Below are 11,404 nucleotides of genomic sequence, written 5' to 3'. Positions count from 1 at the left end.
TGAGTACAATTTGATTTGAAGATGAATGCCAGGGAATTTCAAGTGGCATTTTGGGTTATCTCGGGTAGTCACAATGGTTTGTTGTCAACAAGGTTGTCACACAATCCTGGAGGGCACCGCCTAGATGGCGCTGTTTCAACAGTTTACTATCAGCTTGGTCTTAAACGTTCAGTTAAAGAAGTAGGTCAGTCACAAAATTCCACCTCCCTGACCTGAAGATTCAACTTAATGTGGTTTGAGTGTATGGCAGTTAACAGGTAATGACTTTGACAGTTATTACAATTTGACCATGACCTGCTGAGAAAGGTGAAAATTAAAGGGTCACCAATATGGGCCCTAAATAATTGTACTGAAATCACTATCAACATCAGCTGACCACCTACAAACCATTTGAATATTGAATACTGCATTATTTTTGTAATACATAGATATTGCGATCAGCGGACACCAATATGTCAGTTTGAAGTTCAATCCGCAAGAAAAATAATTATGATGTAGGTCACTCGTGATCGCAATTTGGCCATCTGGTGCCAAAAAGCTGCCACAGCAGCTTGAAAAGTGGCGTAGGCTTACTTGATAAAGTAATCTGATTTATTTGTAATGGCCCGTCTATTGTAACATGCAATTATTGTTCCTTGTTAACACATTAATATATAAGCAAGTCAGAATCATTCTAACCATAATAACCCTAACCCTATATAATCATCATATTTTTCTTTATCCACCTTTGATTCGACCGATACATGTTTTTTTTAAATAAATGGCATATATTTGACTTGAATGTATTGCACCATCCCATTCTACACACTTTTTTTTAAAATGGCTTTAATTCAATTATACTAGTCGGGGACGGTCACAAGCGGATATATATATATATTGTTAATTTACATTGGTATTATATACTGTTAAGTACGATTTTAACCATTAATATATATTTTTTGTTAGAATTATCGCACATGCGCACTTAGTGCATTTAACATGGCTTCAAAGCCCCTGGCGGCACGCTGCTCCTACTGACCCTCCTCGTCTGATGTTCCGCTGGTGACCCGGTCCGTCCAAGTACCCGACGATCTGCTGGCAGGCAACACTTTCGCTATGGCGGCGAGCAAGAGGCTACAAAGGGTAAAGCGAAAGCGGGCGTTATTCACCGATTTAAATTACGATTCTTTCCTTTATGTGAACGTATACTTTGATAGGATTTGCTTGGGAACAAAAGTAGGCATGTGGAAGAGGAAATAGACGGATAGTTTTGGGGTTATTAGTCGTCGGCTGTCGTTAGCTAGCGTCGACTATTTCCTTAGCTTAGCTTAGCTTAGCTAGAAGCTAATTGGGAACAGGCTAACCCATGGAGGGCTAACCGACTGAGGCTTAATATAGTGCCGTTAAGTATGGGCCAAGTATACAATAACGCTGCACTTTGTGATAAGAAGGGAATTAGTTTCGTAATTTATACGATGTAACGGTGATAGGTTGACTTCGTCGGCTCTTTTACCAACGTAAGCGTTCCTACATGTTGATACGTTTTTATTGGGAGGCTGAAGTGGTTTACATCGTGCCCGTCGAATTGAAATGTTTAGTACAATGTATTCGGGGATAAGTAGAGTATATAAATGCATACTGATGTATATCAGTGAAACGGAAATAGCACATGTTTGTTGCGAAATTTCAGCAGCAGATCCTATAACTTCGAACTTGTGGGATGTGTGGCGACGCCAAGGATTTAGCCCGCAGGAGCGATGTGAAGGGGTGGATTGTGTTGCAAACGAGGACATCATGTACAATATAACGACTCATCTTGTTATGTGTTTTAATCCAGGAACTTGAGGAAATACTCAACTCTGATGCCAAAAACGCCCAGAACGTTCAAGTGGATGACACGAATATTTTGAACTGGCAATGGCTCATCGTCCCTGTAAGCGTTTATATACCCTTTTAAGGGTAGATTCGATTTTTTTTTTTTACCTTTATCGTGTTAATTTGTTCATGTTAATGATGTAGGATTCTGTCAAAAGCTGTATTTAGTCAACCTTTGCTTACGATTCTAATCTCAAATGGGGTGGATCAGTCCGATCTAATCAAAACGTTAACCCCGCCTACCGTTTCCCCCCACCAAGGAAAACCCTCCGTACGACAAGGGCGCTTTTCGTATCGACATCCTCTTCCCTGTGGAGTATCCGTTCAAGCCGCCGAAGATTACGTTCAAGACCAAGATCTACCACCCCAACATCGACGAAAAGGGCCAAGTGTGCCTTCCCATCATCACCTCAGAGAACTGGAAACCGGCCACTAAGACCCACCAAGGTGTCCTTTTTTCTTAATCACTTTTAGTTATAATTAAAGTAGGGCGCATAATTCACTTTTTTTAGGAAGATTTGTATGGGTAAATATCTTGGTAGCTATGTTTTTCTTTTTCTGGAGTCAGCAATGGTTAATACAATTACTTGGCTTGTACTTTGTCAGATTGTATTCCTATGAAAACATAGGATGTTATTGGTGGTAATTCATTGTAAACTAATTAGTCATTACGGGGTGACATTGTTTGAAACTGCCAGTGTTTTCTCATCTTAAGACATGGCAAAAAAAGTACATCAGATTCCGTTGGTCTATATTTCCCCCCTTTCTTTGGACAACACATTGCCTACCAAAAATCCCATTATGATTCTGATCTACAAGCCCTACCACTATTACTACAGAGTCCCGTGCTCAGGTTTCACCTGATCTGCAGTGTTTTTCCATTCACCTTCTATGCAGTGATTCATATTTTTGCCTAGTTGGTATCGAACTGTAATAGTCTCTACAAATGTTAGGTGTTTATCATGCAATGGCTTTCCCTTTCTGTTTGAAGGCGTTTCATTTTTTGTGTGGGAGGTAAGGCAGCAGGCTGGCTTCCCTCTATTCCTTTCCTCCTTGGTAACGGAGAGAAAAAAAGGATTTAGACTTTTTCCAATGTTATCGAAAGTAATGACCATCTACCTCAGCCCAATATCACTATTATTTTTGCTTAAATAGTTTTTGCCATTGCTCCCCCAGTGATCCAGTCCCTCACAGACCTGGTGAACAACCCCCAGCCGGAGCACCCCCTCCGAGCTGACCTGGCGGAGGAATACGTGAAGGACCGGAAGAAGTTCCTGAAGAACGCTGACGAGTTCACGAGGAAACACGGGGAGAAGCGGCCGATATACTAGGGGCGCAGGGACTCTTCCCCGGCAGTCTTTATTCAGTCTCATTCTGAAAGACTATAAAAAACACAAAAAATACAAAGAGCTTTGTTATGTCTCTGGGTGGCCGTAGATGCCAAGAACGGATATCCTGTCCTTGCAGAAGTTCATTGTTGTAACGTTTGGGGAAATGATGTTTCGGTTTCATTTTGCCATAAAAGCAGGACTTTATGGTGTTTCACGAGAGCCCTTTGTTTAGCCGTCAGCGTGTGGTTATTTGTAACATTCAACAGTGTTTTTAGTGTGGGCTTTTGTAACCGATATGTACAGAACTACGGATAATCTTTTTTCTGGAGTGGGCTTAATTTAATAGTGTTCCTCATCGGTTTTTCTACTGATGTCTATTTTGGTTTTGTTGCACTTTACCTGGTAAAAGAAAATGACATTAAATTACATTTAAATAAATACATTTGAATCTTTAGGTTTGTTACTGAGAATAATTTTTTTTAATGTAAAATAAATTGACAAAACTGATTTTCATTAATGAACGTATTCCTCGACTCATTTCGGGAATCCAAAAACTATTTACAAAAGTAAAATTTGACACTAAAAACATTTGTGGCTAGGTTAAAGTAATTTTTTTATTACATTTTGACTACGAAATAATCAACGAGCAGTGCAGAAGCAAAAAAAGCAAGATCCCAAAACATTGAAATATTTATTGAGCTAAACTAAACAGTAACAAGCATAATTTGAGGTAGAAGCATTCAACTAACCACATATTATATCTTTGAAACAGGTTCTGATTTGCTGTATAGGGAAGATACAGAAATTACTATTATGGAACGAGATGTGAAACTTGGGAAGGCCTTTTTATTGCTACAGCGGCTACTAGCATGACAGGACTTGAAATGCTCAAGTATAAGTCATTGAGTGCCAATTCAATACTTCTTAAACTGAGCAACGGGGAAAGGGACTTTAATATCCTGGCCCTTTTCTAGTTTCTTTTCGCAGTCAATCAGGTAGTTGACGCCATCCACCAGCTGCTGAACAAGCTCAACCTGTGCACACACAAACCAAAGATTAAGTTAGGGGTATGAAACCTTCACAATAAATATAGGCCTACAGTGACAGGACAACGTTAAAGGTGCTGTAGATATAAAAAAAAAATGAGCTATTGTGATTTGTAAGAAAAGCCATAGCCATCTGTCAGCTACTCGTGAGGATGATTATAGCTAGCTCCTGGCTATTTTATGACCAATTAGATTAGGGCTTCTCTTCACTGATTGGTTGGGGGAATCTTGCCTGTCAATCACAGGCACGCGAGTACAAACTTATCATTGGTGGTGAAACCTAGTGAAAGAGGGATGGGACTTTTTGGGGGGGTTTAGTTTCAAAATCTGGCGCTCTAAAATATGACCTACAGCGGTATTACTTGAAATGTTGAATTTCAAATAACTTAAATGAAAAGGAATGTGCAAGTTTTTTGACTTTGTAGACAATATTCTCGCCATAATATTATTATAAAGTAATATAACAGTATTGTGATGCCCTTAAGAGAGTCCCCCCCATGTACCTCTGATTTGCCCAGACGGTCGTTGTTAGAGATGTCAAAGGTGTCTCCGGTAGCGGCCGTGTCAACGCCGCCTGTGCCTCTCTTCTGCAGCCGCAAGTTCTCCAGGATCTTGGAGAAGCGTGTGTCCTGAGGTGCGAGAATCAGCGTAACGTCATGCAACTGAACATACAACCATTTAAAGGTTCAAACTTAACAGTGAACAAATAGCCCATTTAAATATTTGGGACTTTTTAAACACAAGGTTTACAAAGGGCTATACACAAAAATAAAAAATGATGGTGAATATCGTGAAGAATATACACATTACATTACAATATAACACAGTTGGCTGGAAACACCACCATCAATTAAAAGCCAGTGTATAAAATGTAGCTACCCTTGCTGAGCCGTTTATATACTTCTGGATGGCAGTGTGTCTCTAAACACAGAGTTTTCCTGGGTAGGTTAGTGTTCGGGCCTACCTTGCTCAGGATGGGCAGACGGACGTGGACCCCCGCCCGCAGGCCGGTGCCCAGGTTGGAGGGGCAGGTCAGGATGTAGCCCAGGCGCTCGTTCCACATGAACTCCCAGCCTCTCTCGTGGATCAGCTGCTCTACCTGGGGAACCGAGCAAGGGCCTTTTTGTTCATCAACACTACTAGCTACTAGTCAGTTTGTTAGTTATATAGTACATTTTTATGTAAACCAACATGTGAAACAATGCATTTGTATTTAAAAGAAGGTCACAGCCAATGATAAATATTACTATCAAGAGCACTTTATATTCTTAACATTATTATTTACAGTATGTTCAAACTATTTCAGCAGCACAGTTGTGTTTATGAGTGAGGGTACACAGTGATTATTATGGTCTGCTGTACCTGCTTCAGTCCAGTGCAGAATCTCTCAAACACCCGCTTCATGTTGCCTCCCTTCTCCATGGAGATCACCCTGGTGTGGTCCTCCTCATTCACCCAGATCAGGAAGTTCTTCTCGTGGTTGTGCCTGAGAAGCGATCGAAACACAACAAAACCTCATGTTACTAAAGTGTGCTATAATGCAGCGGTGGCACTGCAGTCCGAAGTGTCTGGATGAATCCAGAGATATTTTTGGATCCAGCTTTCATGTGAGCAGTCTAAGCATAAACACATGCAAACAATTGCAATACGAGCTATTCATATCTGATTTGGCTCTTGTTCATAGGGGGGTTATTCTAAACCGTCAACAGATATGACCATGCAACTGTAACGTCAACAAAGTCTGCTCAGATCGGAGACAAAGATTTGGAACATAGCCTCTGTGGGGCACCCAAGAACCAAAAGCAAAACGAGGACATTTTTCCCTCATGATTTAGACAACACTTCATAGGGGTTATGTCTCTGTAACTCTACACATCATCGAAAAATAAAATCGAGTTGAGATAATGGTCAAAAAGTAACTATGGCAACACATAGAGATTAGTCATTCAAGGTAACTATGGCAATGCAGAGGTTAGTGGTAGAAGGTGACTACGGTGAAACCTATAAGTCAGTGGTAAGAGGTTGCTATGGTGACAAAGAAAAGTTTAGCGTCAAGAGGTTACCATTGGGACACAGAGAGCCTAGTGGTTAGAGGTAACCATGGTGAAACAGAGAGGTTAGTGGCTGGAGGTAACCATAGCAACACAGCACACCTAAGAGGGCGACCCTACAGAACCTACCAGATCCCCCTGGCGTCTGGCCAGTCTCGTGCCATAAAGGCACACGTCAACAGGGGAGAGATGGGCTTGTCAAACAGGAAGTGGTCCTACGGGAGGGGTCGGGGTTCATAGGTCACGATCAAGGGGGAGGAAGGATACAGTAAAGGAAGTGAGGCGACATAAGTAGGAAGGATACAATGTTGGGGAGGATGAATATTCTACAGGTGTGTTTGGTGCAGCTGGATTCAAGGTCATGAAACTAGAAATCTAAAAGGAGAAACAGGATTTGGGTTGTATGATGAGGGAGGGACCCTGGGTGTTGCTGATGTTAGGCGGCCACTCAAGAAAATACATGTTCTGTTGGTTTCTACTAGTCGGTGAAGCCAGGGGATAGAGAGGTAGGGGATGGTTCTAGTACTGGCGGCCTTACCAGATGCCTCGGGCATCAGGCCAGTCTCGGGCCATGAAGGCCGAGGTGAGCAAGGGAGACACTGGCTTGTCAAACAAGAAGTGCTCCTGAGGTGGGGGGGCAGGCATGGGTCGAACAAGAAGGGGAACAGGGGTTGAAAACACTGGTTGATCTGAATGAAGTGTGAATGAACAAATCGCTTGGCCAAAAAAGGCGAATAACATGTCGTCGACCCAACCCTGATTCCCGACCACGAGTGAATTACTCACGTCGATGAGCTGCTGCTGCTCCTTGTCGGACATGTCTCCCAGTCCGTAGTAGCGACCCGCCAGCTCCCCCTTCAGGCCGGCCAGCGCCGTTACTACCACGCGCTCCACCTCGCGGCGCTCGGATCGCGAGCACGCCGGAGGCAGGCTCAGCCCGCGGATGCTGCGTCCGGTGCGCACGCGGGACGACAGCACGTACTTCTCGTCAAACACCCCGTTGGTGATCTGGCAATGAAAATGAGAGCGTTCAAAAAGAGCCAATAATGTCATTGTGTGTATCATCCCTAGTTAATAATTGATCTGCCAGTTGCTAGGATTTGAACTTGCCAATCAACATCAATACGTAATAGTGGCAGTATCCTCGAAAAAGAATGTGTTTTTGCAAAGTATATATTCTCTGCAAAGCTACAGTGTTGTTATGTGGTGCCCCCTTGTTATAGTATCGGTACTAAAGGCCAGGGGCGATTCTAGGTAGTGTGGGGGCCCTAGGCAGAGGATTGTTGAGGGGGGGGGGGGGGGGGGGGGGAGTGGAGCGATTTTTTTTTTTTTTTTGGCTCTAGGGGGCCCCCCCGTGGCCCGGGGCCCCCAAACAATTGCGGGGCCCCAGGCAGTTGCCTGGTATGCCTAATGGGATACGGCACCTCTGCTAAAGGCTCAATGGAGAATGGAGAATTTTTTCACAAACGGAACCTTGGAAGCATCTAGGTCGGTGGGGTGCTTCATGGTTCTGGGGTCGTAACCGTTGTGTCTGTCTTTGATGATGGGGTCGAAGAGCTCGGCAAACACCTGCAGGGACAGGATGGATCAAACATGAAATATATAAGCGTTCAAGCAACGCTTGATTGCATTATGCAATTATAATGTTGGGGCTTTGACCAAGGGAAACGTTTTCTATATATATTTATATAGATATAGTTGCCGGTAACAAGAGGATAGGAAAACCCAGAGCCTTCGACTGGTAGTGCTATCAATCAATCGATATTAGGCGCAGAATTGCAGTAGAAAGAACTACACAGCAATAAAGATTAAAAAGAAGGTGAAGGGGTGGATTAAAAACAAAACAATAAATGATTGCACACACAGCTAAAAAAGGTGTGGACGCGGAGGTCAAGTGTCCGGGATCAACTCTCCTCTAGCCAACTTAAACCTTGAGGGTGTTTTTTCTATCCGTCTTGGGGGCTTGGCTCAGAGGGGGGTCACAAATATTTGGCCTGTTAAGCCCTTTGAGACTGCAATGGTGATTAAGGGCTATACAAATAAAATAAAGTGAATTAAATAGAATTTAAAGCAGGAATTTAGGACTCAAATAATCAGACACCAAAAGGACAACTCAGGACCCGCTAGCTACCTCATAGCTCTCCTCGTCTCCGGCCACTGCGCCCACGGTCTTGATGAAGGGGTGTCCCGGGTTGTCCACCCCGGTCTGGATGCACTGGTCCAGGGTCCAGTTCTGGGGGGTCACCTGGTCCCGCAGCCGGGCGTAGATGGCGGGCGTCAACGCCGCCGCCATGCAGTTGCTGTGCTTCCTCAGGTCAGGGAAGTCCGCGCTATGAGAGAGAGATCAGATTCATATTGTGAATCCAATATCGATAATATCGATCTAATATCGATCATCATAACTAATAAGATCATGAATCTTCACAAATATGATGGCGGCCATTTTGATTTATCATAAATATATGGCCTGTTGACCCTTTGAGACTGGAACTGTTTAAGGGCTGATTTTAATATACATTTTAAATTGAATTGATGTTACGAGCGACATTGTGGGTATTTGTATGAGTATGGTGACATGACCAGCAGGTGGTGCTGGTGTTACCTGGGAGGGTACAGGCTCCTCTTTCCCTCTGCAAACAGAGCGCTGTCGCTCAGCAGGAGGCCACCTGCCACGGTGCCCGCGCCAAGGCTCGCCAGGAGCGCGGCAGGGTAACGGCCGGCGATCATACGGGTGAATGTGCTCGCCATTTTGGTTCTTCGCAAATGTCACGAATTAATAAATTCTTTGGAAAAAAAAGACATTAATTAAACACTACAATGTCACAATCCCAAATAATGTTAGCTTATCTTTATAGTAGGCCTTTGTTTATGTTTCTATATAGGCCTACATCATTAATTCTAGCCTATGGCTTATTATACATATATTTTAAATATGCATGATGTATAGCCTACATGGTGGAATACAGAATGATAAATACATTAAAGCAAATTCATATGGCTTTAACCCAATTGTCTTCTATACAATCACTGATCATAAATCAATTATTGGACAAAAAATAAAGAAAAAAAGTGAAGTATCATATTACAGCCTATTAGCATGTGATCAAAATAAGGATCACAACACTAAGGTCTGGTGGACCTTTAGCACAGTGGCCCGTCCTTCACAGTGTATCACAGATCAAATGGAAAAGTCTGCCGGGCCTTTAAACTGTTTCTTAATATAGCCACGACCCCTGCTGTGACATCATCAGTCTGGTCAATCCCTGGTCTGAGCTGAACCAGCACTGACCCGAACCAGCCCCCCCGCAGGGAACGCCCTTATAAAAGGCCACAGTCGTTACCGTACTTCTAAACGTGCAACAGTGTCCCCAGCGTCCACTTCTGAAATTCTGGCAGAAATGTTCATTTAATTTAATTTATTTATCATGCTGGTGTGTATCTTCTGGAATGGAAAACGACTCCACAGTCTTGTGACCGGTTCTTTTGGTCAACGCAGGTCATGTTATAAATACCCCTCCCCCCCCCCCCCCCCCCCCCAATGGTTCTGGTGCCAGGATTCTGGGCCATAGCACCTTTAGCATATTCTCGGGTAACATTCAGATCCGGGGAAACCGATAGACACACATAGGGTGACTAACCCTCCTGTAACTGACCACAGAGAACACAGAGCGACAAAACGGAATGCAGCCTTCTCAGTGCCACGGGAAATCAAAAAGTAAGAAAAAGATTTTAAACTGATGAAGTGATACCAGGAAATGAAACCTGTATTATTTGCATTCTTTGAATACTCAACAAAGTCATATTAGATTACTTTACCCGTGTTTCTCTAAAGCCCTGGGCAGTAGGTGACCCAGTGGGGCTTACGTGGTCTAATCTTTGGGATTAAGCCAGAACAAGATGCTTCTGTCAGACCTGGGATGAGCCATACTCATTACACCAGCACATGACCTTCGCAGCTGAGCGGACAGCCTCGCTGTGAGCAGATATAAAGGACATGCAAGGGACTTAGTGACACCTTCAACACTTCCCCCTTTTAAATGTAAACCGGTTTCTCCTTCGTTTGGATCACTGATCACTGCAAGATGTTTTGCAACATGCAAATTGTACTCAAGAGGAAGAAGAATGGCCCTTGAGCTAATACAATCTGAAGACTAAACTACATACCTGTCTTTGTCTATGTGACCCTGTGTTTTTTTTTAAACAATGCAGATAAAATCACAATGGAAACATTGTTTGACAGATCAAACCTTTCCATCTATTACATAAACAGCAGAAACATTAAAATGTACTAACCATGAACAACTATTTAAGAAAAGTCTAGCCTGAGGAAGAAAGTTATTGTAAAGCAAACTCAAATAAAATGCAACTGAAATGACCCAACTGTTTCGATCGCACATGCATTGAGATGTTCACTAAGTTTACACACAGATAGAAGTATTTCAGCATTCAAAAACCCTTATAAAAAGGGAGGAGAGAGTGAGAGGCTTACCTGGACACAAGTTGGTTTCCTCCCCGGTTGAGTGACTCCAGAGTGCATCTCCCTTGTGTCTATAGAAAGCCCCTCCCACTACGGTGGGATTAAGCCCCAGCGGCCAATCACAATACCAGACACGACCCAGTATAAACCAATAAAGGTCCAAGAGCATACGGAGGAGCGGTGCAATCCTATTTGGCCTTTGGCTGCGAGACCCCCCCGGGCCCAATCCCTTCCTGTCCTCCCAGGGTGACCTTGCTGCTTACCTCTACAGCTCTGTAGCTTCCCCCCCCCCCCCCGCCATATATGACAGTTTTGTTGGCACCATGACACTTTAATCTTAGAAACTGCCATAGTGCATCTGACATTTAACAGGGGACTGCGTGAAGCTAGAAGGTGAGACAAAGTGCTTCAAGGTCCTCTGATCAACTCAAAAGGGATTGACCAATATTGAGATACTAAGCCTTGCTGTGCTGCTTTACAGTTCTTGTTATTTTATGTAATGACTGAAAGTTTGAATTGGCATATTGTTAAGCACCAGAGATTTGGTAATAGATTGTGGTTTGCACACCTCAAACACGTTCAGAAATGTAATTGATGTGAGGGTTTTTATTTACAACACTAAGTGTAAATATATGTACATTAGGG

The 11,404-nt window shown here is 43.2% G+C and overlaps 2 protein-coding genes across 3 annotated transcripts; one reads left to right on the top strand and one right to left on the bottom strand.

The window, feature by feature from the left end:
* Positions 1–966: 966 nt before the first annotated feature.
* LOC115531932 (ubiquitin-conjugating enzyme E2 L3) lies at positions 967–3,637 on the top strand. The gene is made up of 4 exons (XM_030341295.1): positions 967–1,122; positions 1,817–1,912; positions 2,115–2,301; positions 3,031–3,637. The coding sequence occupies exons 1-4, from the start codon at positions 1,096–1,098 to the stop codon at positions 3,183–3,185; spliced, it is 465 nt and encodes a 154-aa protein (XP_030197155.1). The 5' UTR covers positions 967–1,095; the 3' UTR covers positions 3,186–3,637.
* A 225-nt stretch (positions 3,638–3,862) lies between these two features.
* On the bottom strand, positions 3,863–10,873 carry ckmt2a (creatine kinase, mitochondrial 2a (sarcomeric)). Of its 2 annotated transcripts, none has more exons than XM_030341283.1 (10): positions 10,772–10,873; positions 8,885–9,065; positions 8,414–8,612; positions 7,756–7,851; positions 7,069–7,290; positions 6,821–6,906; positions 5,594–5,717; positions 5,196–5,330; positions 4,735–4,860; positions 3,863–4,219 (listed from the first exon to the last, which is right to left on the bottom strand). In XM_030341283.1, exons 2-10 carry the CDS (start codon positions 9,028–9,030, stop codon positions 4,100–4,102), a joined length of 1,254 nt encoding a protein of 417 aa, XP_030197143.1. In that variant the 5' UTR covers positions 9,031–9,065; positions 10,772–10,873; the 3' UTR covers positions 3,863–4,099. The 2 variants fall into 2 exon arrangements, with proteins under 2 accessions (XP_030197143.1, XP_030197144.1); XM_030341284.1 differs by lacking the exon at positions 6,821–6,906 and adding an exon at positions 6,412–6,497.
* Between the last annotated feature and the right edge of the window lie 531 nt (positions 10,874–11,404).

This window comes from Gadus morhua, chromosome 19, assembly GCF_902167405.1.
Source record: "Gadus morhua chromosome 19, gadMor3.0, whole genome shotgun sequence".
Lineage (NCBI taxonomy): Eukaryota > Metazoa > Chordata > Actinopteri > Gadiformes > Gadidae > Gadus > Gadus morhua.
This window is presented reverse-complemented; position numbering and strand designations above follow the sequence as displayed.